This window comes from Wolffia australiana, chromosome 1 (genome assembly GCF_029677425.1).
Source record: "Wolffia australiana isolate 7733 chromosome 1, ASM2967742v1".
NCBI classification, from domain to species: domain Eukaryota; kingdom Viridiplantae; phylum Streptophyta; class Magnoliopsida; order Alismatales; family Araceae; genus Wolffia; species Wolffia australiana.
In genome coordinates this window covers 4,241,218-4,268,290 of record NC_135835.1, presented here as the reverse complement: position 1 = coordinate 4,268,290, position 27,073 = coordinate 4,241,218, and the positions used below count along the sequence as shown (strand labels likewise).

The 27,073-nt window shown below is 42.9% G+C and overlaps 1 protein-coding gene across 1 annotated transcript; it reads left to right on the top strand.

Annotated features, from left to right (window-relative positions):
• The first annotated feature begins 13,684 nt into the window (after positions 1-13,684).
• LOC144702650 (adenine phosphoribosyltransferase 4-like) lies at positions 13,685-15,736 on the top strand. Its single transcript, XM_078574659.1, has 8 exons — positions 13,685-13,880; positions 13,977-14,203; positions 14,270-14,380; positions 14,657-14,749; positions 14,880-15,029; positions 15,213-15,271; positions 15,367-15,425; positions 15,537-15,736. Exons 2-7 carry the CDS (start codon positions 14,062-14,064, stop codon positions 15,421-15,423), a joined length of 612 nt encoding a protein of 203 aa, XP_078430785.1. The 5' UTR covers positions 13,685-13,880; positions 13,977-14,061; the 3' UTR covers positions 15,424-15,425; positions 15,537-15,736.
• Positions 15,737-27,073: the final 11,337 nt, after the last annotated feature.

The window sequence follows — 27,073 nt, the reverse complement described above, 5'->3', positions numbered from 1 at the left end:
GAAACTTGCCCTTATTGGGAGCACCGGTGCATGACATCAAATGCTAAGTACACAGAAAACACACAAAAATGTGCGTTGGCCAATCAGAAGCAAGTTGGGAGCACCGGTGCATGACATGCACATGCGCAATGGTGTACATGGCATGTACCTAGTGTCGGCCAATCAAAAGCCAGCGAAGAATGCTGATGCATGCTATGTACATGCGCAATGGTGTACCTCGCATGTACCTGGCACAAACCAATCAGAAACAATTTAACAAGCTGCGTGCTACGCAGGGAGTTAAACTTGTGCATGGCATGAGTGAACCAATCACAGAGCAGATCTTCAGACTCACTGTGAAGTCCACGCATGCAAAGCATATGTATGTGGTTCCACACAGACGATGCTTGGTGCTCCAATAGGTTACGTGGACCTATCATGGTGCTTTGTGTCACCTGCTTACAAAGCATAGAAGATGCGTGTGTAACAGAATTGGAAGAAGTTGTTCTTTTGAGTCTGCGGTGATAAATTTGGGAAAACCAGAAATTAGGAGGCATTCTTGATCGTTAAGTGAGAGGAGTGGTCGCCTAGCTCCTGATGTCGAACAGCATCTAGGACGTCGTCCGGTCGACACCAAATATGATGGTTTGGTGTTGATAAATGATGAAGTATCAGATAACGATGGTGTCATCATCCGACGGTACCCTAACGGGTATGTAACTACGTGAAGATGAATGCCCTACATGTCGTACGTGTAGGCTCCGACTTGAGGGAGGCGCTGAGCTCCAAGCTTGGATGAGATTCGCTTGGAGACGGTGACGGTGGCCTTTCAAACCTCGTCGAAACGATGAGGACGTCTACGGCCGAATGGATTCAATCCGTTGGGCTCGCATGTAACAGACGCACTCGTCCATACCGGTAAGACACTCACAATTGTAGTTCTTCTCTCGTTAATTTCTCTCACCTACCTAGCCTGAGCGCGGTGGAGTCGGGACAAAATTACACTGCAAGAAGTAAATAAACGAGCGACGAGAGAGTACAATGTACCTGACGGCGTGGCTCGTAGTGCAGGATTTCGTCCTCACTAGTGGCGTGTCGGAGCGGGTGGGGCGGAGAGATGCCGGAGTAGACACGGCAGCTCGACGTGCAGCGGGTGGTGCCGGAGCTTCTCGTAAAGATCGGACGTAGAAGAGGGCGGACGGCTCGATAGTGTGTGCGGCTCCACGCGCGGACAGCCAAAGTCCATGGACCAAAATGGATGGGGCAATCCCCGGAATGGTCGATTCAATCAGTCGGCGGGGCCAATTTGACCAGGTCGGGTCGAACGGCCGGATATGGCGGTCGGGTCGCTCGACCGGGTCGGATCGGTCGGGTCGATCGCTTGGCCCGATCGGTCGGACACTAGTCAGTCGACCCGGCTGGTCGGTCGGTCGGTCGATCGATCGGACCAGTCAGATCGGTGATCGATCGGCTGGCGGGTCGGGTCGGTCGGCTCGTTCGGATTGATCGGTAGTCCCGGTCGAGTCAGTTCGAATGATTCGGACAACCGATCGGTCAATTCGGCTCAGTCGGGTGGATGTCGGTCGGTCGGCTCGATCGGGTCGGTTGACCTGCCGAACGGCCGATCGGTCTATCGGGCCGGTCAGATCGGTCGATTGGGCCGGTCGAGTAGGACCAAATGGGTCGGGCGGCGGACGGGTGATCGACGGCGGCTCAATGCGGGGGGAACAGTTCCATCGGCGGCGGTTCTGATTACATTGGCTTCCTAAGGGGGACCACGACATCCCGAGGTCGATGGTGAGGTCCCTGCGGGGTCTCCCATGGATTTGGGCGGTCCTGGCCAGGCGGGAAGCCTGGCCGGTGGCGGCGTGATGGAATGAATTGATCATTGGAAGCGGGCGAGGATGGTCTGTGGAGGTATATGGGTCCCTGGGACTTGGCGGGAAGCTCCCCGACGCTGGTCAGTGATGATTCACAGAGGCTGGTGGCTTCCCGTGCCTTGGCCGTTGCTCTCCTTCTTCTTCCTTCTCTTTGTTTTCTTCTCACGATGAGGAAGGAGACTAGAAACCGTTCGATGAAATGCCTCTTAGAAAAATGTCTGGTCTGAAAAGCTTAGGGGAGCCTTTGTAAATGGGCTCCCCCTATTACAAACAAAGAAAATGCTATCAGAAAATAGAGGGAAATGAGGGAAATGGGGGGAAAGAAAGGGGAGAAATAAAGAAGAAGAAAAAAGGGGGGAAGAAGCAAAGGGAAGAGGTGATAGAGAGAGACCCATCCCCTCGATGGTAAAACAACGAACGGACGAACATCGCGAGCGTGATGGAATGCGACAAAATGGGACGAACGAGAACGGGATAAATAAAATACACGAGAGAAAGATAGACGAAAAACGGGAAAGGATAACCGGAGCAAGATCACTCGGTCTTCAACGTCGCGGGCGCGTGGCGCGGATGACGTCGATGACGATCCTCGATGGCATGCGCCATCAGCTCCCTCTCTGACTCACAACACATCAGTCATCGAGACGCAGACCCGTAGACCGCGTGAGCCATCAACAGTCGAACGCAGCATCTGGCAACTAGAGGGCGAGGCTACGTTTGTGGACAACGGGACTCGCATATTGCGTGCAAGCATCCCACCTCGCCACGGGAGATGCATCCTCTCCACTTGGTCCTCCTCACAACACTTTAGGAAGTAATTAAAAGGAAAGGATAAGGTCAACTTTTCACCCCGTTGACTAGGGTGGGTACCTGAATTCTGGGTCTAGAATGTCGGTGCTGGCTTGCCGTCTTGGCTGACTTTGGGTCTTCGGCAATGGAGGTTCCCCATCACTATTTTATAGCATCTTAAAAATCTTTAAAAAACAGGAAAATCCCCAAAAAAAAAATCCAATTTCTAATGCTTTTAACATTTAAAGTAAATCTCAAAAAATCTCTAATTATCATATTCGTTATTTCCACTGGTTTTGGTGCAAATTTAATTCTAGAAAAATCTAAAAATACTTATTTTCAATTTCTGGTGTTAATTAAAATTAGGAAAAATTAATGTTAATTTTTATTAGTGTTTAACTTTGTATGTATGTTTCAATTTAAATCATAAAAAATTATATAAATTAATTGAAAATCCCCAAAAACTCAGAAATTAAATTTCTCACTCTTAAATTCATTTCTGAAATTATATTTTTAACTCACTTTGGACCGACCCTGATGCAGGACGACTAGGGGAGAGACGACTAGGGAGATGGGTATGACAATAATGGTGGAAAAGGCAAGACGGGTTTGGGTAGAGGGATAAAACAGACCGCAGAATTCACATAGTCGAATTCGAAAACTTAAAACTGATGAAATAATGGTGGTGCAGCCCTGTTCCTCATCGAGGGGGGAGTATTGTCTTCAACCACCGCGATGATGCTGAAGCGCCAAATCCAATACTCGAATTCACGTCCACGGAGAAATCTCATGAAAGAAAGAATTTTGTGGGAGTTCCAAAATCAAACCAAATCTGTCGACGGTGTAAGAACTCTCGTGGAACACTGGACGAAGAACACTTTCAACACCAAAGAGCTTAGGCGTATCTCGGCACCGGAGTGCGTGAAGAGGCTGCGGGAAATTCAGGTCGAGTCATGACTGGGCGATCCGGGCATTGTAAGGCCCTCTGGACAAAATTTCTGGGCATTCTGACCGTTGAGTGGCCCTGGCAAGGAGCGTGACGGAGGAACGAGGAACGCAGTCGGAGGGCAGGCAGCGACTGTTGAGTTGCGCAGGCGAACTCAAGCGTTGCAGGCGCTGGCGCCGCGCCGGCGGCGCTGGCCGCGTTAGCGTCGCGCTGGTGCGTTAGCGCCCGGGCGAGGTGCGCTGGCGCCGCGCGGCGCTGGTGCGCTGGCGCTGGCGGCGCGCTGTGGCGCTGGCGCTGGCGAGCAATGGTGCGCGCGGGTGCTGGTGTGAGCAGGTGCCGACGGGCGTTGGTACTCGCTGGTGTTGGCGGGCGCTGGTGCGCGCTGGTGTCAGCGGGCCCTGGTGCACGCTGGCGCCGGTGGGCGCTGGTGCGCGTTGGCGCCGACGGGCGCTAGTGGGCGCTGGTGCGCGTTGGCGCCGACGGGCGCTAGTGCGCGCTGGTGCCGGTGCTGGCGAGCGCTGTGACAACTGGTGTCGGTGCGCGCTGGTGCCGTCGGGTGCTGGTGCGCGCTAGCACCGGTGGGCGTCGGTGGGCACTAGCGTGCGCTAGCACCGGCGATGCTGGCGTGCGCTGGCGACGCCAGCCCTAGCGCAGGTGGCGCTGAGGGACTCAAGCGGGCAGATCAAGAAGATGAATGAGAGAGGGGGCGAAGGAAAGAAGAAAGGAGAAAGGAAAGGAGAGAAGGAAGAAGAAAGGGTGGGAGAAGGACGAACGAGGCGGGCGGCCGGCGAGACGTGGCGGTGACGACGGCAGCGACGGCAGTGAACTAGTAGAAGGAGGGATAGGGAGGCTTGGGCAAGTCCTCCAAAAAGAGTTAAAAAAAACTCAATTCTTGAATTATGACTTGCCTAACTGTTTCTTGAAACATTGGCCAATACATATAGGCCTTGGAGGAAAGAGAAAATACAGTTAAAAGAAATAAAAATAAAGACGAGCGACGTGATGAACAACGTGGTTTCGTGTCACGTCAGGGGGCAGTTCCAGATCTGCCTTTGGCGACGTGTCAGGATGCATGAAGGGGCGTGCGTGGATGGAGACGTGCCTGATGCTGGCGTGTTGACTTGATCCGGTGACGATGGCGGCATGTCTTCAGCGGTCGTGTTGACTTCAGATGACGGTGGTGACGCGTCCGGTGTCGATGCGTTGACGTCGCCACCAGACCCCTTATTTGCCATCTATTGATTATAGAATATTTGATTGGAAATTTTTATAAATATTGTTGCTTAAGTTTGGATTGAACAACGACATTGAACCCTTTATTTTAGACTTATCAATTATGCATTCAACGGGTGCACGAGACTAAGGAAAAGCAAGATTTTTTTATTCCGAGTTGGGATTTTTTTTTAGCTTGTGGATAAAAATCACATAAAATCTAATGATCTTGCAGTAACATGGAGGAAAAAGAAGGGGCATACAATTTGAGATATGATATCTCAATAGACAATTGTCAGATAGACCTGAAATTTCCAAGCAGCTTCATCATTTCACCCTCTTCCCATTGATATGGAGAATTCAATACAACCACTTCAGCATTAGGGAAATCACCTCAAACTTGCCCCAACCCTGGTCTGCCAAGAATGATACAGCAGGTATCCAAAGTTAAAATTCATTGCAGTTCTAGGATTCATTTGGGGAGTTCCTTCTTCCCTTCTCAATTATCTTCTTGTATGTTTGCAAAACATTAAGGATGGGAGAAAGATTTATGTTTTCGGAGAGGTCATTTAGAGAGATCATCGTCATAGTTCAGGACTGCAAACAAAACTTTCAAAAAAAAAAAAATAGTTTCCTCTCCTTGGTATGGTCAGTGTTTAAACTTCTACTTGATATTCACCTCTTATTTTCCATCTATGTCACCACTTTTCTTCCTCCATTTGGCTTTGATATTTCCAATATGATTAAATCCTAGGTTCCCCTCCCCATTTCCATTCTCCTTCAAGAGATCTAAATCTTCAAGAAGAGGTCTGGGTCATCTTGAATTCCTTATGTCATATCCTTTACCCCATACTTAAGCATTATATTTTTATGCTAAAAGTGTATCTATCAAAATTATGAACTAAAATTCACATTTTATGTATCCTCCTCCCTATGGATTGATCCCTTTCTCACCTGAACTGCCTACAGCTATAAAATGGAAGCATAAAAGCATCATTTAAAAAGCTTAGAATATAATGACACTATTTGGTTATTGTAATGTACACATTCACACTTGTCAATAACAGTTGTACACATGCACACACCCAGAAATCTTCACCAGCATCAACCACCAGACGACAGTACAAAATGTAGGTGAATGGTATTTTTAATTGCTTTAATTTTATTACATTATCTATTTTTCCAAAATTCTTAAAATTATATTCGATCAGAATTAGGGTGATAAAAAACAAAGTGAAAATTCCTTAAATTTTTAAAATAGCGTTAAATAGCAGAATTTTGTCTTTATGAACTTATTATTAAAAAAATCAAAGAATAAAATATCAAAAATCAATAAAAATATTTGTCAACTGACATTTGATATCTTATTGCATGCCCTCTAATTTACAAAAAGGAATTTTAAAAAAATCATTAATTGGACAGTTGACTTGAGATATTTTTACCTAATTTTGGGTTCATTAATATACAGAAATTCATAAGAGTCATTGAACCAATAGAATTTCTATGTTTTATTAGATTGCACTAAATTTTTTGGGTTATCAACAAAGGGTTTATACGTCTTGGTGGCACATTCTTTACTCTTTATAATAGCAATATCCACTTGCAGATAATAAAAATAAATATCTATCAGATAAAAATATCAATTAAAGGTAATGACGCTACCAACGTTTTTAAAAATAAATAGAACATATTGTGTACATGAAAGTCAAGGAATATTGATGGAGCGCGCCAACCCGCCACACCGGAGAAGTCTGTAGAGCCGACATCACCGTCTTTGTCAGCCCCCCCAGTCCGCGCCTAGCCCGAGCGGCACCCCAAGGCAAAGATGAAGACATCTGGGGTTAAATACCCTGATGAAAGCACGTCCTTACCTTTTCTTGCGTTCTGATTTCGTATCATCATTTTAACCGTCTTCGTCGTGTTCATGAGCACCATGTTCGTATCTGTGTCATCATGTGTTGTGTCATTTTGTTACCTCATGAGTCGCATGTTGTGTCGTTTTATTTTTAGTTTTTTCTTTTTTTGTTGTAAAGGGGTCCACTTATATAAGAACCCCCAAGTTGGAACCTTAACGGGCTATTGGACGCTTGTAAGGGCCCATCATGCTTCCCCCCATATAAGGACATGATGGGCGCCCTATGGTATTAGCAATGTTGTATTGTTAAATAATTTCTAGGTCAAGCATCGCTCAACAAGGAACAGAGGAGGAGGAGGCGACGCGGAGGTGAGAAGAGGAAGGAGGAAGCAGGAGGAGAGAAGCACGGGAAAGGGAGACACTACTCCTTTCGGTCCGCCATTCTCTCCCACCCTGACGCCTGTTGAACCAACAGGATCCATCGCAGACCCGTGCGATGTCGCGCGGACGAATCGTGTCCAGGGGAGTCGCACCGCCCGCCAGTCTACGCGAGTACGGGTTTGTCGCCCCACCTGGGTGATGTTCCACTCTCCTGCAACGGCCCACGGGTTCACTTCTTGACCCACATCGGGTGGGCACCAACGTGGGCATCCACGCGACGCGCTAGCACGACCCCACTGTGAGCCGCCGAAGGATGTTGCATCGGCCGATTCAACGCAGTAGCTCTCCCCACCAACCTACGGTGGAGTCAGCACCACGTCCGGCTCCGCTGACCAGTGGGATCGCACCAGCCCAGTTGTGTAACACCACCGCTCGCACTCGTTCCAGCAGGTTGCGTGACCGGGCAACGGCGCTAGCTTCCCCCACAGGCCCCCTCGACTTGCCATGTGAATGCACCACAGTGCCACTCTGCTATTGATGGAAGACCAACCAGCTGATCACGTCCAGACTCCTCGCCAGCCCTTACGCGGAGCCAGAGCCGACGTGAAGAACCAACACTTCCACTATCAAGTTTGAAGCAACAGTCGTGTTGTCTTGGAGAGTGCCGAGACGTCTTGGTGTTCTTTTTTTCTTTTCATTGTTTTTGAATTGTCGGAGGCCCCTCTTGCATGAGTACCGGCCTCCCCCGTTGTTTGTGTTTGTTTTAATTGTGTTTAATTGTCATCTTTAGGGGGAGGAAATCCATAATGGGCTTCTTCTCCCCCTAAAGAATCCCTTTTAAGGGGAGGCCCAATAGGCCTTCCCCTTAAAGGGGGGCCCAATTGGGCTTCCATAACTGCCACTTTCCCCACCTTTAAGAAGAGGGAGAAGTGGAACTTAGAGAGGAGGGCATGTTGTTGAAGAATTCTGAATCTCGTTCAGTTTGATGGCAGTTGTTTTTTATGTTGTTCATTATGATTGTTCTATGGAGAAGAGGAGGAGGCAATAGAAGAAGAATCAGAATTCATCAAGGAAGAAGAGCGTTTGCTTGTTGGAGTCAACTTCACCCTGTTCTCGTCTTGGTGTAATCGTTCCAGCAGAAGTTTCTTTATTTTCTTGTTAAAGAAGGGGGAATACAACCGAACATCACACACAGCGTTGACATTTGCCAGTCACACAGATCGACGATCTGGTGTAGATCTCTATGACATTCACCAGTAGTTCCTCAGGAGTCTCTTTGAAGAACATTGCCCAATTTCAGAACTTCCAGCTCAATTATTCATTCGGCAAATTACGGTGAATCCTTCTTCACTTCAACCTGCGGATTCTGATCTTAGAAGAAGGATAACCCCGGCAAAAAAAGAAAGTACCGAAGTAACCTGAAGGGGGGATTTCTCGCCATTCGGTCATTCATATCCGGCCTTCCAAGTTAATTCTTCAGATTCATCATCCGATTTTCTGACCCCAGAGGAAGAATAACTACATCAAGGGATCCTTAGGAATCCCCACATTTATCTCTGTTGATAAATTATACAGTCACCCCCATTCGTGAACCTGCTGATTGCTAGCGAGTTTGGGGCGGATCGTACATTCGTTCGAATCCAACACTTGACGCTGAAATATCCACATTGGATTTTGGCCCTTCCCTAGTGCTGTAGTTCGGATTTTTTCTCCATTGCCATCTCATTGCACGCCCGTTCTCAGCTGTAGCATCTCGAATGTATTGAATACCTGGAGTGGTGCCCGAATTTCCTTTCCACAGGACGATGATCAATCTGCTCCGTCAAGACAGTGGTTATTGACTTTACCGCCGAGGTCACTTCCATTCACTCCCCTCCATTTATTCAGTTTTAATTACGCTAGGCTCTGATACCAAATTTATGCAAGATGACCAGGGGAGACCAGGTAGGAAAGACTATCAAGTGTAGGGTGGGATAAATCATACCACAATTCACACGATCGAATTCAAAGATTTAAGTCCAGTGTAAATACTGATGGTGTAGGCCCTTTCCTCGTTCGAGGGCAAAAGTACTGTCTTACAACCACCGTGGTGAAAACAAAGCAACAATTTCAATAAATCAAACAGTCGATCGCTAGAAGATTCAAAGGCCTAACCAACTAATCACTAGAAGATTCAAAATCCAAATCAGATAATCTGACGGTGGTGGAAAACGAATCGAGGAACACTAGATGAAGAACACCGACACCAAAGAGGATAGAATTTACCTTGGTACTAGAGCAGTGTGCCATGGCGGTGCGGGTAATTCTTGACGCGTTGTTGGCGGGGGCGAGTGTCATGCACTTCGCTAGGGTGTCGCGGATCGAACTGCATGGTCAGTTGGCGGGGGTCAAGGGGGGAGTTGCCCCCTTGTGGGGTTTGAGCCAGCGCCCCGAAACCTAAACGGTATGCGCGGCGAGGAGTGGTTGCATGGGGCGACTTGGGGTAGGCGGTTGCACGCGATGGCCAAGCGATGGGCGATGGTGCTAACGGTCGCAAGTGGTGGTAGAGAGGGCAGGGAGCGACGCTCGGTGCGCGGAGAGGTGGTTGTGCGCACGGCGGGCGCGGGCACGCGGCGGTGCGCGTAGGGTGTGTGAATAGGCTGTTATGCGCGCGGCGGCCGTGGGCGGGCGCGGTTAGGGGGCTGTGCGCACGACGGGCGTGGGTGGGCAGTCGTGTGCGTGGCAGGCGCAGACAGGCGGCCGTGCACGCGGTGAGCGCGGGTGGTGGTTGTGCACGCGGCAGACGCGGACAGGTGGTTGTGTGCGCACGTGCGCAGGAGGGCAAGTGGTCTTCGCTCAAGGCAGCATCGGTGGCAAGAGGTTGCGGCGGCGACTCGGAAGGGAAGACGACTAGGGAAAACTTCCTTTAGAAGAAGAAACTTCAATTCCAAAAGAAATTCACCAAGTTTTTCTTACAACATTGGCCTACGTATAGGCCTCGAACGAAAGAGAAAATAAGATGACTGTTAATTAAAATTTCTAATATTAAATGACGTTGGCGACGTGTCACGCCAACGAACAATTTTGAAGTTGGTGTTGGCAACGTGTCATGGTGTAGGACGTCTCGTGTGAAAGTGGAGGCATGTCCTATACTAGTGCGTTGTCGTGATTGCCATCATTTTATTTCTCTCCTCAATGGCCATCATCCCCATCGATAGAGGTTGTCATTCGACATTGTCGACTTTGATGTCCCTGTTGTCGGTAGTGATCATTGTCCCGTCATTGTCAGTCATCCCCATTGTTGTCGTTGTTGCCCATGTCATAGTTGGTCATTGTCCCCATCATTGTTAATCATCATCCCCATTGTCCATGTTAACCCATTGAAAGTGGTCATCTAATGCCTCATTAATAGTATCATCCCCATCGTTTATGCTCGTCATCCCCACTGTCGCCACCTGTCTCCCTCATTGTCAGAAATCATCGGTTGGAAACAATCCTTAACCCCGTTATCTTTGTTCGCCATCCACATCGTGTACCATCATTATTCCCTTTGTCCATAGACGTTGCTGACAATTGCAGTCCCCATCTTCTCCATCTGTGAGCATAATTTATAATTTACTTATATTTATTATATAATATTTTGCATTCAGTCAAATCATCACTCATCCAAGCCCTACATAAACAGATTAATGAGCTTCAAAACACATGTTTTATCTTTTCTATTTTTACTTGATATGGAGAGTATTGACGTGTCATTGTATATTTAGGAGAAAGTTCCTCATCATGCAGAGATCCATGTAATTATGAGCTATTGAAGTGCTTCTCCCAGGCACCAAACTCAAGCCAACAAGAGAATATATTAGATTCGACTTCATAGAGGCCTCAATAAACCAACTAAGGCTCAAATTTGTGAGGTAATAATATTATCAAGAAGTTATGCAAAATTTATCTTTATGACATGATGGAATATATTTCAAATGAAACATGGCCAAGGCATATTACTAAAAATCAAGAAATCAAATTGCCTAGTTATACACATCACATAAGGCAAAAATATCATCAAAATGATGAGAATTCAGAATAGGTTCCTACTGATAAGTTCAAAAATACATGTTTATATGTCGTTATTTTAAGGGTTTTTTGAACTTAATCAATAAAATTTATTTATCCCTTAGTACTTAAGTAAGGGGTCGAACCCTAGGGAGGCAATAGGGAAATTCAATTTTTATCAGATTAGGGATTAGCACTCTAAATTTAACAGATATAAAATGTTTTTACTCAGATTTAACAGATTTATGATTAGTTAGCAATTCTTGATAAGAATTACTAACTAATCCCCTAACTAGATTGTTTAAGCGTTCGGTTGATCTTAGATTTTTAGAATGTGAGTGTCACTAAAATCTAGATCAACAATTTCTCAACAATCATGCTTTTACTTATTTATTTAACTCAAAGACTTAATTTAGCTTGAATAATGTTTTTGGATTATTTAGTGAATTAGAAATGGTTTGGAGATCTTTAATCTCAATTGTTTATTACCAATCTTTTTTGTAAGGATTGATCCAAACCTCTCACGTACTAGAAGCCTTAAGGTAACTTTTTATGGTGTTTTGCAAATTTATCTAATTCATTTCTCACGGATTTGGAATAATAAGAAGGTTTTCTTTGAATTTTTATTTTACCCTAATTAATTTGAAATAATAAAGAATTAAGGGACTAAATTGAGTGATTTAAAGGTCAAATATAGATCGAAATGGTTGATTGAGACTCAAGGGATACTAATTGCATGAAAAATAAGGTAAAATTTAAGAATTAAGATGATTGAAAACAGAATTTAGGAATAATGGAGAACGTGAACTGAATTTCAAAATTGCTAAGATTGAATGCAAAATCAAGGGTGAAATCAAACCAATAAGAGCCAGGAGGTACCAGGAGTGATTTTGAATCAACTGGAAGAAATCCTGCACAACAAATGACCGAATCTCTCGCGAATAGGTGCTTCGATTGGGGACGAATACGGTGTCAGATCGTCAAAATTCTCGTCCAATTTGAGCTCCAAAATGCACCCAGGGCATTCTTGAGTCTTCGAGGAGGCTAGGCGATCATTCCTCGAGCTTAAAAATCAAGAATAATCAAGAACAAGTTCTTCCGATTCCGTCATTTTTCCATCCTTTGCGCGTTGTACGCAGGGTGCGCGACACATCACTATTGGGCCGCTTGGTGCCACGCATGCGTGGCCCCTCGTACGCACGGCGCGGGGTGTACTGGTGCTTCGCATGAGCGCTGCTTGCGTGGACCATGGCGGTCTGCCATCCCATTTATCCATGCAAGCTCTGTGCAACTTAACTCGTTGCGTCGCACGAAGCGAGTTAAGTCACACAGGATTGGTAAGCGCAACGCTGCGCGTGGTGCACGACACACACTATACTGTGTACGAGCATGTTGGGCACCGAAGATGCCTTGAGTTGTTCTGATTGGCCTGCGCGATGCTGGGTGCATTGCTTGCGCATTTAGCGTCCGATTAGCGCTTAGACTGGCCCAATAAGGGCCAGTTTTGATAAAAAAGGAATTTTAATTCTAAATTAACTGAAATAAATTGTAAAAACGTCTATTAATGCAAAAAATATTTTATTTACTTCTAAAATAAGTTGTATTGTTACTTTCATTTTATTTACAGAAATAGGTCGATTAGAAGCACATAAATTCGTCCAAAGTGCCGTTTGACTTGAAATTTAAGAAAATTCTTCTTTTAACCTAATATCATGATAACATGCATTAAAAATTAATGTTTTACGCGTTAGAAGACCTTAAAAAAATTAATGAAATTAATACTTTATTACCTCTTATTTGCATGTTAACACCTACATACCTCTAAAACTTTAAAACATGAACCAAACATGTCTATAAGAACTTCAAAACATTTCTATAACTCTACCAAACATCAGTTGTACCGCACGTATCAAATTAAATTAATAAGGATCGTATTAAATTAATTTCCCTCCCCTCAAGATCATGCAACAGCTGTGGGAGACAATTTTTCTTTTTTTCCAAATTGTGATTTTCCACTTTCTCTCTCTAGCATTCCACCTCAGTAAATGGTGTCAGGCAGTAAACGACAAATATTTCATGCACAGACAACGCCACGTGCTCGCACCGAACTGCGCCGCAATTACTCAGACAGACAATCCATTACCACGTGTCCCAAATCTCTCTCTTACTTTCTCTCTCCTCTGCCTTTCCGCAAATCCTGAGATTCCGCCTGCCATTCTCTCTCTCTCTCTCTCTATCTCCACCTTTCTTAGACGCCTCTCTCTCTCTTACTTTCTCTTTCTCTCTCCTCATAGCGCCGCCCCTGCGGAGGATCCTGAGATTCCGACTGCCACCGGATCCTCTCTTTCTCTCTCTACGTCCAACTTTAAAACGGGCCCACTTATTTAACGGGCCCACTTATTTAACGGGCCAGACCGGGCCCGCTAAACCGGGAAAGGCCCAAAAGGCAGGACACCTGAGCCGTCGGATTGCCACGTGGACGCGCAGAGGGAGAGAAAAGTAAAGAGGCGCGATCTAGGTAGGTAGGATACGTTGTGGCGTGGCAGAGGGGGGTGGTCCCCACGGGCTGGAATTCCATTTATGTCCCGGAGGGCGAAGTTTTTTTGGGGAAACCTCTGGAATTAAATTTATTCTCCTGCGCTGCCGTTCGCTCGACCTTTCTCCCTCGATTTGTCTCTGCGGAGTCTGAGCGCTGCGGAGGTTTGACCTAAATGGCAGGGGACGAGGGAGACGAAGGGACAGCCCGCCTGTCGAGATCGCGCTTCTCCAAGTCTTGTCACGCTCTCTGTTGCCTGCTCTTGATTGACTGGTTGGCGCGCTTCTCTCTCTTAATTACTTGCGATAATTGCCGTATCGGCCGGCAGATTCAATGGCATTTACAACGCTGTCGCCTTTTTCTGCTCAGGTCCTTTGGTCTTTACCTGCGAATTCGCCGTTTGTAGCTACTGGAGACGCTGGAGTCGGCTTCTGTGTGCGGAATCGGCTTGGCGATGGTGGAGAGAGGCGGAGAGAACGGAGTGTCGGCTGCCCCGGCTATGGCGGACGGAGCTTTGCCCGTTGTAGAGGTGGAGGACCCTCGCCTGCAGGGAATTTCTGCTTCTATTCGCGTCGTCCCCCATTTTCCCAAGCCGGGTTTGTGATTTCTTCTTCTCCTTTGATTGTTCCTGGTTTGTTTGTTTGTTGATTTGTCGTTTGTAGGGATCATGTTCAATGATATCACGACGGTGTTGCTGAAGCCGAAGGTTTTCAAGGACGCGGTTGATATTTTGGTGGAACGGTATCAGGAAATGGGGATCACCGCTGTCGCCGGTGTGTGTCATCTTTGTATTACGGCTTCTTGCGTAATCATGATGTGACTGGCTCGCGCATGTGTTTCTTGGGTTTTCTTCTGATCTTTTATTCATATCTAAGCGAATGTCTGATGAAAATATTCCTGTCTGAGAGTACTCTTTTCTTCTAATTCTCTCTCAGAACCTTTTAATCCGAAGAAATGAATGTAATCGTCTACTTTGTTGTTGAGCCGGTATTCATTCTTCCGCAGAGGATAACAGGTATGTTACTCGAATTTACGGTTCTCTTTCTCAGGAGTTGAAGCTAGAGGTTTCATCTTCGGGCCTCCGGTTGCTTTGGCTCTTGGGGCGAAGTTTATTCCTCTAAGGAAACCCAAGAAACTTCCTGGTTAGCTGCCAACTAAGCTTACTCGCATTATTTATCTCTATGGTGATGTTTTTATATGTCGCGAAGTTTCTCCATCTTTTCTTTGAACTTATGATAGGGTCATCTATTGACGGTTTGAATAATCACGCAGGCCAAGTAATCTCGGAGAATTACGTGCTTGAGTATGGCACCGATTGCTTGGAGATGCATGTCGGGGCTGTTCATCAGGGTGATCGCGTCCTGATCATTGATGATTTGGTCGCCACGGGAGGAACTCTTTGCGCGGCCATTAAACTGTTAGGTACGATACTTTGTTTCTTATTTTTCTACAAATTTCGATCTCCGTGGTTCAGACTTGTCTATATATTTATGTTTCGATTCCTGAATCGGCATATCAGCTCTGCCCTGTTTCCCCTTTATGTAATCATTAAATTCCTTGATTGATGCTCTTAATTTTAAGTTTTTTCCTGCTCCATTATTGCAGAACGTGGTGGTTCTGAGGTTGTTGAATGTGCGTGCATCATTGGTCTGCCTAAGTTCAAGGTATTATTATCATTATCTCTGAAATCTTTTCATTACTTTTTTTCTAATCTTTACAATATCTTGTTATGCATGGCGTGCGTCTTGAAACTATGCAGGGCCGTTGTAAGTTGAACGGGAAGCCGGTGTACATCCTTGTCGAGTGTGTGCTGTAGCTGTGAGTTCTGTTCTAACTTATTATTTTATTAAACTCTTGGTGATTATCATTAATTATATTTCTGAGCCGAATGGAACATATCAGTATGATTATCTGTCATTTCGGGGACAGGGCCAAGGTGGCTGGTGCAGGAGATGTTTGCGGGTATCATCGAATGCTGATTTCTTATTTACGTGATTTTGCCCTGTCGCTATTTATTTTCTTACCTCTCTGCGGTGGGGCTGCGGAACTCTTTCCTGCTTCCTCTGTAGTGATTTGAGCATCCTCCTGAGCTTCTCTAAGGACTAATGAAACGTCCAAAAATTAAATCAGTCTCTTGTCTTCAGTCTGGATAAGTTCCTGAACATCTAGATAGATCCATCTTGAAAGTGGCGTTGTTCATCTTATTTGATTTAGATTATATACTGAATAGAAGAGTACGAAAGTTGCACAGTAAGATTTGATTATTAAATTACAAATGTCGCATGCTTCGATCAATTTTCCTCGCCATAATTAATAAATTTCATATTCTTAGATCGATTTCTCCCATGATTACGTTATGTAACACTTTAAGTAGAAATTCTCATGATTAATAAGTTTCACATTCCTAGAACGGTTTGTTCCCATGATTACTAAGTGTCACATGTTTAAAATAATCTTCGTCCCATGATTGGTTGATGACACATGCTTAAAATTTTCCAAAAATGACCTTGCTCATTAATGTAAGACACATCAAAAGAGGAAAATTTCAACGGTCATACCAAATGCAATAAAGGAAGAATACTGTAGAAATATGAGAGAAGAATCTCTGGAAGATAAAATGGTTCAAGGCATAAAAACAAAAGAATAATTTGCGATAAATAGGTACCTAAAATAAAGATATTAACTATTAGAACCCAAGGGGCTTAAAGCATTTAACAATAAATAAATTGTGACGCACGTTTGAAGTAACAGAGCACGAAATAAATGCTTGTAGCTACTTTGAGTGATTTTTCTAAGGGACACAATTTAAAATATATTTAAGTTTATTTTAGTTTTCACTTGAAATGCCATATATATATATACAGTGAAGAATTCTCACCAATACACGTTTAACTTTTAGATATCATATGATATATAAGAGAAAGCAATAACGAAATAGTAATAAAAATATCAACAAGCTGGAAGTTATGCACATGAATATGAGCTGAAAGTTAAACCACCTGTGAATATTTTGTTCCACTTTTATTGAGAGGGCTTCACCACCTGTTGTTGACTTTGAAAGATTTCATTTTCTAATAATATCATTTTCTAATACATAATTCTATGATTCTTATGCATAATTGGACTGGTGAGTTTAGGAAAATTCCCCGGGAAGGGAGATAAATAGACTGAATTGGAAAATTAGATCACTCTTTGTGATGACAAAAAAGGAAGGTGGCTTCCATGAAAAGGTAACCATTAAGGCCTATGATATGATGATATATAATCTTGACCATTGCTCTTATGTCACATGCCTTACTTTTTCACTCTAGCCAGCTATAGTACAATTTTAGACCCTTGAACAGTCATATTTAAACAAAGCTGTAGGGCCTTCACACAGTACATCCAGTCAATAAACTTCACTTTTGATTCCAATATAATGATGCGGATAATGTGTCTTCTTAGGGCCAATAGGTCATTTGGCACCTACAAAGTTAATCTACATGATACTTAATATTTGTTAATTTTTTCTTGGGGTTGATTGATCATTTAAATAGTAAATGTAGAAGAATCAACACAAATCATATGGTATTTAATCATAAATAAAAAGATGATCTTATCACCATCCCTTTGCGCATTTAAGGAGTCTCTTCATGTCGTTCACACGCCCAGCCCCAAGACATCAATGCAATCGAGAAGAAGGGAAGAAAGTTGTGTGATGGGTAGGTTACTTGGCATGAACACCTGAAATCGGTGCCCCCTCTATTTATACTTATTCAAGGAACTTTTCATAAAAGTTATAACTTAATTATATACACCGACATCCATAGATATTTTGTGCGTGACCCGCCTGGTCCATGGGGTCCCAAGCTACACCTCATTCTTGGAATATTTAACTCTGTCATGAATCAGTGGGTATCATATAGATATAATTCTTCATTTGCATGAGGAATCCCAAATGACTTAGGGTTTAGCTGTCTGTCAAACCCTAATCAATCATTTCAGTGAGTACTCACATGTAACATGTATCATTGGAGAACATTTTCAGTTAGCGTGCACTACCCTATGTAGAGATTTAATGGATTTTCTTTGTTGATTCAATCGCCACATATACCAAGGACGGGCAATCCCATCTTGACCACTTAATCATCTTTTTTTAGTTCTTGCTATACCTGAGCTAAGAATTATTTGAACCCCATGATAAGAGACTCATATTTCATTACCAAAGCATAACCTTCCGTTCACAAGACCTCCTTGGTGTCTCAAGTTAGCAAAGCACTTAAACAACCGTGACATGAATCAACATGATTGTAGTTTTGGCATAATAACATTCAGGGATTCATATTGATCTATTCAGTGAAGTCTTTCTCTAAAGAACACCCACCATTTGTCATGAATGTCTCTACACCAGTGGCTACATGGTCATCCATATTAATCTTATGAGTAGGGCTAGATAGTGTTATTCTTTTTGGATAGTTTGATATTATTATCTAGTATCCATTGAATATGAATATTTAAAATAAATGAGAAAGACTAGTGATCATTGTGTCATAGGTCGCATTATTATATTAAAAAATTTTACCCACTCAATGAAAATATGTCCATCTAAGGATAAAGATTAGGAAGATTAGTAAGTGATTTTACATGTTGAAGGAGTTCATTATAAACATCACACAAGAATAATAATGAATAAATATTTACTTCAATAAACTTAAACATGACAGTAATATTAAAGTTGAATTGGATTGACCAAGATAATTCAAGAAGTCAAAAAAAATTCAAGATATCATCACCTTGCATTTAAAACATAAACTTAAATACAATGTGATGATATGAACAAGAGTTTATAAATCTATGAAATCTCCTGATTTTTACTTCAAACTGTGGAACTAAATTTTCCATGAAGAAAGGCTATAATGGAGCATGTACAAGATGATGAAGTGGAAGAAAAAAAATCAAGATTTTTTTAAAAAGTATGCCAAAAAAATGTACTTCACCTTATTCAAATATTACTTATTCTTTGCAAGGTCCTCAGTACATGAAGTTAGATAGAAAACTGTGTGGTGATGACTATTTTTATTCCTTTTAAAGTGGTTATATATATGTTTATAGTTATAGAGCTATTTATCCCTAAAAATGCTAGTGAAAATTTCCCAAAAGTTATTATTCTGATACAGAGGGAAAAATAATCAATAACTTCTTAAATCCTAGGAAAATAAACCAAAATAAAATAAATAAAATTAAAATGGAAAGTGATGTAACACGACCTCTGAGATTGGTCGGCTCGTGTTACAACACATTGTAGAGTGGCGATATGAATGTAACAATTATGTATGGATGCAGAAGCATAAAATTCAATGAGAATAATGTGGCAATTGCTGATTGGTATTGACAATTTATTAATGAGTCAGAGTGGGCTAAACCACAATCAGACTCACAATGACCCACTTGGACCAACTAGATGACCTATGAAGTGAGGAACAACGAGGTGTCCAATGACGTCTTCGGCCTCCACTGTTAATGATTCTAGTTGTTATCACAATGAAATCCCTAACTCTCGGCAAAGGTGGCTAATCTTATGATCCAATTTAAATTCCAGGCAGAGGAGCATGTAAAATTCCTGGCAGACTATGGTTGGTGCAGTAGTGGTCAATGCACAAGTCGAATGGCGATCTTGGTGAGAGCGGCAGCTAGGGTCGACTGAGTGAGGGCATACCAGTGGGTGCCTAGGGCGTGTTGGGCCATGTAGGTGGCATGCATAACAGAGTGCTGGGTGTACGGGCTTGTGCAGAGCCCCGTGGTGAGAATGTTGGACTAATGGATAGCACGTGTGGACACCGGACGCCTGAGCAATGGGGCACGCAACAGCGGGTACTTGGCACATGGGTAGCATGTGGAGCATAGATGTTCATGGATGAATGAAGGCAAGGCGGGTAGCGTTTGCGGGTGCTCGTCGTTCTAGCACCGGACACGCAAGGATGGAAGCCATGGAGAGTTGGCAGCGCCCAAGGTTGCAGATGCACATGCACGGATGCACACGATCAGGTGATGGTTGTGCGGGACCGCACACAGGCGCTGAGTCACAGGCGCTAGCGCATAGGGCACACCACGCCGGCACGGTGGCCACAGGAGAATTAGAGCACGCGGTGAGGGTCACGCAGTGTGGGGCCGATCATGGAAGGGCAGAGAGATGTCTATGAGGGCTGATGACATGCAAATAGGAGCTAATAAAGAGCTAATTTCATCATATTTTTAGGATTTTAATGCGTAAACACATTAATTTTTAATGCATGTTATCATGATTTTAGGTTAAAACAAGAATTTCCTTAAATTTCAAAGTAAATGATGTATTTGATAAATAATTAGGTCAATTTTTACATTTTTAATGGTTATTAAATCATCATTATAAGAATTTAAATGCTTTTAAATTGACCTATTTCTATACATAAAATAAAAATAGTAATAAAACTTATTCTAGAAGCTACTAGCACATTTTTTCGCATTAATAACCTTTTTCTTTCATTTTATTTCAAGTGTTTTCTTTTAAAATTTTTTTTAATATTTAAACTGGCCCTTATTGGGCTAGTTTTGGGCGCTAACTATGATAAGGAGCGTAGGGCTCACGAATAGCGCGATCCGCACGCAGGGCCGCATAAGCCAATTAGGAGAAGAGTGCGGGCCGTCGGTGTGTGACACGCACGTACTCGATTTCGTGCGTATCGCGCATGGAATGGAGACACGCAGAGGCACTAGGAGCCAATTGCATCGCATTGTACACCCAGCGTACAACGTGAAACAGATAGCCGTTGTAACAGAATCAGAAGAAGCTGTTCTTCCGATTCCGTGGCGATAAAAAGCAAAAAAGACGAGATTATTCGTCATTCTTGATTTTTAAAAGCTCAAGGAGAGATCCCTAGCTCCCTTGAAGACTCAAGATTCCACTAGAAAGCAAGTTGGAGCTCAAATCTTTGAAGAATTCTGCAGATCCGGCGCTGCCATTTCCAGCTTATTCAAGCCAAATTTATTGAAATTTGTGTGCGTTCGTTGCGCAGAATCAAGCCATATCGAGACTCTGATTGTTTCTCATATCTCTAGGCTCACTTTGAACGCATTTTTACCCTTCATTTTACATTTTAGTGTTTTCAGATTTTCAATTCCGTTCACGTTCATCATTTTTTTTATGTTCCGATTTTAATCATTTAAGCTCGTGAATTTCCGTTTGTTTTCAAATCAATTAGCCTAGATCGATTGTCACTCTCCCATTTTGAATCACATTTGTTCCTCAAAATCATAAAATTCAGTCTCGTGTTTCTGAAAATTCAGCAAATCGTGAATCACATTCACGATTTGTGATCATAGGACATTTTTGCAATTTCAATTTAATTAGGATAAAATAAAAATGCAATAAAAAATGCTCTAAAAATAGCATAAAAATTAGTTTCTCTTATTTTTTTTAAAAATAGTAAAACGTCTTCTTATAAAAATACTGAAATAAATCAAACTAAATGCAAAACAGTTAGAATTAAATCACTTTTATACATAGATTTCAATTTCACTAAAACAAACTTAAAAATATAATTCAAAACGACTAAAGATTTTAAATCAAATAAAAAATAAACTTAAGTGATTTTACATCTCTGTCATTTAATAACAGAGAATCATTAAAATCATTTAAGTTCAAAAGGATAGAATATTAGTTAAAATTTACAAGTATTAACATATAAATAAGTAATTAGAATATCTTTTCATTTAGGTTTCGAATTCTAAATCCTAATTAGAGAGAAAAGTGAATATTTCCTGTCGCCTCCCTATGGTTCGACCCCTTACTCAAGCATTATGGGATATAACAATTTTAGTGATTAAGTTCAAAAAACCCCTAAATAACGACATATATACACACATTTTTGAGTTTATCAGGGGCAAAAGGTGTTGAAGATTATCTACATCCACAGAGTGCTGAAGAGAAGATAGATGAAGCAAGATAAGAGAGAGGAGCGAGAGGAGAAAGAGCTAAGAAGAAAGAGCACACTATTATGTTATTTTTCCACTTAAGAACATCAGTATTCCACTGTCGCCAATTTATATGGAAGAGTGTGATAATCTCAATTTTAGGGTTAAAATTCGTCGTTGGTGATTGAGATTATTCAATAAAATATATTTGACCGTACTTGAAAATACATAGTTAGTGATGAGTACGGATCGTCTCCACAGGGAACGATGATTAAGAAATTACTTTCTTAAACTAGTGATGATCAATGAGCGATCGACAAAAACACAATTCAAGGATATGAGCGAGTGATATCGATTAAGAAGTACTTAATTTATATGTTAATTTAACTTAAATAAAAGAGTAAGTGATTGTGATGGACACGATAATGAACTATGGTATGAACGAGGATAGTGGTTGGATATGGAATGGTACGATGGCAAGGATGGAGAGATGAGAGAGTGGGGACGTAAGTAAGTGAAGTGATAAATGAAACGTTGATAAAAAAAACTATAACTATGATAACGATGATGTTGGGAGAGAAACAACGTAAGGCGAAGACACTTACCTTAGATCCTTACCTTCCGCCAGGATCACAGCGATTTGCGAGTGCCGGTAAGCTCCCCCCTCTTCTCTTTTGTCTCTTCCCACACACCCAAGACACCAAGAACACTCTTGATGGATCTCAAAACTCACTCTCTTTCAATCAGCCCACAAAAGTGGGAAGCAAGTTCAAGATGGTTTTTACAATGATCCAGGCCTCTATTTATAGATTAGAGGGTATGGATAGAAAGAGGAGGGGAAGATGAAAAGTTATGGCCGTTGGAAGTTGAAGCAATCCTAACCTTTAATTTCTTCTCTCTCCTCATCAATGTCATCAGTTTGGCCTGTTAAGAAGTCAAAGCACTTGGTATTATGTGGCTTTTCGTATTCCGTGGCTTTTCATATTCCGCGACTTTTCATATTCCGTGCCACATGTACGTGTCAAAAGGACAAAAAACAAAGAAAAAATTTCTTTCTCAACGCTGACGTGGCGGCGCATCCGCACGCCACGTCACACTATGCCATAAAAAAACCAAAATACTTAAAATATCATATTAAATCAAATAAAAGCCCAAAAAATACATATAAATATATATTTTGAATCATAAAAATCATATCTTTCCAAATTTAATATCCAAAAATTCTAGAAAAATCATATTCTTTCTCAAAAAATTATATTCTTTTAGAATATACTACTAGAAAAATCCTAAAAATATAGAAAATTCAGAAATTTGTTCTAAAAATAGATTTAATCATTTTAAGCTTGATAACATGAAAATATGAGTAATTTAATGCATAAAGACGCATAAATATAATAATATAAGGCACTAAAAATGTATGTTATCAGAGCGAGTTTGATGATTTATTGCCGTTGTAACGGCTAACTTGGACTTTTAATCTGAACCATTCTAACATAGGGCAACGATTAGCTGAGGTTTAATTTGGACGCTTGATCACAATCTTTGTTTACTGATGTGGTGTCCGAGTTAAGTGGCAGCCGATTGGTCGACTGCCTTGTTGACTTGTTATTGTCAATACTCCCCGGCAAGCTCAACGGGGGTGTACAGACATTGAGCTTGTCTCATAGAAGTAGGAAGCAAGCCCAAGGTGAGGACTTGGTGAGAGCATCGACGAGTTGCTCGTTACTAGAGACAAACTGGATAAGTGGAGCACGAGCGACAACTTGTTCCCGAATGAAATGAAAGTCGATTTTGATGTGTTTCGTGTGTGTGTGAAAGGCGGGGTTGGCACCTAGGTAGGTGGCCCCGATGTTGTTGCACTAGAGAGCGGGAGTAGACGGAGGTGAAAGTTGAAGCTCCTGGAGAAGAGACTGAAGCCAGATGAGTTCAGCAGAGGCATTCACCAAGGCCTTGTATTCAGCTTCAGTGCTGGAGCGGGCAACTGTAGATTGTTCCCTAGAGCTCCAAGAGATGAGGTTGCGACCGAGATAAACAAGAAAGGCACTGGTGGAACAACGATTGACTGCATCTCTGGCCCAATCTGCATCTCTAAAGGCATGAAGGCCAAAATCAGAAGAATTGTGAATAAACAAACCATGGAGAATGGTTCCTTTGAGATAACGCAGTAAGTGTTTAGCAGCTTGCCAATCTGCAGACTTCGAGGCGTGCATCTTATGGCAAGCCTTATTGACGGCAAAGGCAATGTCTGTAGGAGACAGAGTAAGATACTAAAGGGAGCCAACAATTTTTTGATAAGGAGTGGGATCAATAGATGTGGTGGATTCGGTGAGATAAAGTGAGACAGTAACAGGAGTGGACGAAGGTTTGCAATGGGCCATATTTGAATTACAGAGAACTTTTGTAAGGTATTTGGATTGAGACAGGAGGCATCCAGTAGGAGAGTGTATAAATTCAATCCCGAGAAAGTATATAGCCGGGCCTAAGTCTTTAACAGTAAACTCAGAGTAGAGTGAGAAAAAATCGTTGAGATGGCAGATGGAGTGGGGGAGAGAAGCAAAATGTCATCGACGTAAATAATGAAGGCATACAATGCAGTGGAAACTTGATAGAAGAGGGAAGTATTGATTTTGGATCGATACAACCAAGACTAACAAGAAAATTGCTGAGCCGAGTGAACCAGGCACGAGGGGACTGTTTGAGGCTGTAGAGAGATTTTTGAGGAGACAGACATTATCGGGAAAATGTGAATCACAAAAACCAGGGGGCTGCTCCATATAGATTGTGTCTTGGAGGTCCCCATGGAGAAAAGCGTTGGACACATCCAATTGATGGATGGCCCAATTGTGACTAACAGCAATAGAGAGCAGCAAGCGGATGGTGGTATGTTTAATGACAGGGATGAATATTTCCATATAATCAAAACCCTCTTGTTGGTTGAAGCCTTTGTCTACAAGATTTGCTTTGTATTTATCAATGTCACTAGAAGGTTTATACTTGAGACAATGAACCCACTTGCAGCCAATGATATGAAAATTAAGATGGCGAGGAACTAAATCCCAGATATGGTTATGCAAGAGAGCCTGAAATTCTAAGTTCATGGCATGCATCCAATTGGTCTCTTTAGATGCAAGAGTAAAAGAAGTAGGCTCAGTAAGAGAGGATACTTGAGAGAGCAGACAATGTGGCAAAGGATGACGGGATGGGAGATGGGAATGGAAGGTTGGACTTTTTAAGTGTGAGTGCCATCGGTGTAGGGGAGGAAGAGGTGGTAGGATCATCAGGGAGATAAAGATCACGAAGAGGATGGACTTTAAGAATCTCATTAGGCATAGGAGAGTGATCAAGCATGGAAAGGATAGATGGGGAGAGAGGGGCGCACATCTCGGATGAGGAAGGATTGAATGATGGCAAGGCAGGAGAGTTAGCTTGAGTGGAAGCCACGGGGGAAGCGGAAGCAGGAGCAAGAGCGGGTAAGGTAGTCGTGTCTGCAGGGGAGGAAGAAGGTGGTTGGTTGCTGGAAGGATAAGTTGGTTGTTGTAGAGAGGTTGAAGATACAGGAGCGGCGCCAAGGATACCTGCTTGGGGATCGATACACGAAGAAATGAAAATTAATATTTGAAGAAAATAACATGCTGAGAGATGAAGAACTTACCTGTTAGTGGTGAGAGACACTTTTAGCCTGAATGAAAAAGACTGTAACCCAAAAATACACACCTCTTAGAGCGGGTGTCGAGTTTGTGCTTGGTGTAAGGTCTTAAATACGGTTTGCAAAGGCAACCAAAATTTTTGAGAAAAGAGTAGTTAAGTTAACATTTAAATAAAATATCAAAGGGGGAGCAATGGTTGAGCATCGACATCGGTGATGGAGGACCATCCAGTTGATCGAGCCCCGACCCGTCACCAGCCACCCCGCAAAGCCCGAGCCGACATGAAGAACCAACGCTTCCACTATAAGGTTTGAGAAGCGGCATCATCGTCTTGCTTAGTGTCGCGTGTCCTTATGTAATTTTCTTTTTCATTTTCTTTGGATTGTTGAGGCCCCTCCTGCGTGAGTATCAGCCTCCTGTGTGTGTTTTCTATTTTAGTTTTGATTAGTTGCCATCTTTGGGGGGAGGAATCCATGTTGGGCTTCTTCTCCCCCTAAAGAGCCCTTTTAAGGGGAAAGCCTATTGGCCTTCCCCTTAAAAGGGAGCCCAATTGGGCCTCCCACAATCGTCTCTCCCTCTCTATAAAAAAGGGGGAGGGGTAGACGTGGCAGGCACGCTTGTCAAATTGAAGAAATTCCAAATCTGAATGGTAGTTGGCAGTTTTTTTTTCTTTAGAGAGAGTTTGTATTGAGATTGAAGTGTGAGTTACTTTTCTAGCTTATTGTTACTTTTGTCCATTTCTATCTCTGGAGTACAATCAGCCTTCCCTTTGTTTCTGATCGAGAAAGAGATCTTCTACTTGGGTGTTACCAATCGGAATCATCGTCTCCTCGCGTGAAGAGGGGAATCATGACGGGTTTACACACTATCGTACTCTCAAATTGACTCTCGGTGCCAGGCGAATGATCCATGAATAAATTGGTGAATCAACTCGGTGATTGTCAAAAATCCTGTGTCAGATGCACTCGTGAATCCACTCGGTGCCACAGCCTCCGATCAGTGAATGATCCACAAGTCATCGCAACAGGTCTACAATCGTCAACCTGTTGGTTAAATCATCACGGAGTTTGGCATTTTGACCTATACCAGGACGGCCATTGATTGATTCCACTGCAGATTTCGATTTGCTGACCTGATAAAAAGAAATACATGCATTCTCTGGGGTGACATTTCGATCATTCCTGGCGGGACGCTCACCGTGGAATAGTCCTTTGTTGATTTTCTGAGGAAAATTCTGTGTCCCTATTATCATATGGAATACAGATCGTCATCCTCCTCCTCGATTGCGAGTGCACAAAAGGCGAAAGGTCCACGTTCCATGGTCACCATAAGAGCTGTCAAATATACGATTCACAGCCGCCGCTATTGCAATTCTTCCTTGCCTACAGACTTAAATGCGCTCCACCCATCTTTTGGGTACTCAAGTTGACAGTCAACACTGGCATTCTTTGGCTACTTATGAGCCTCAATTCGCTGTGATTCAAGTTAATCATGACCAGTGCCCATTACTCTAGATTGTCGTGGAATTCCTCTTCATCAGAATTGGCATGTGAGTATCTCGGACGGACACATTGGACTGATCCATGAGTGCCTTCGATCCAGGTTCTGCTTCTTCATTCTCTTCCCATTTAATGTCAGTTTTAATTACTTTTTTTCCAGTGCTGATTTCCAACTGCTCCACTGCCACGAGAGAATTTAAATGTAAATGTAGGATTAGCCACCCTCTCGTGATAGAAAGTTTTCTTTGTCAGTATTGGATCTGGTCATTCACTTTTGATATTGCGGACACTCTTGGATGGAGAATGTTCCTCATTAAATAGTCTCTTTGATTCGATCTTGTGGGTCATTGGGAGCTTGAACGCATAAACACCCGTCCGTGTTGTCCAATTG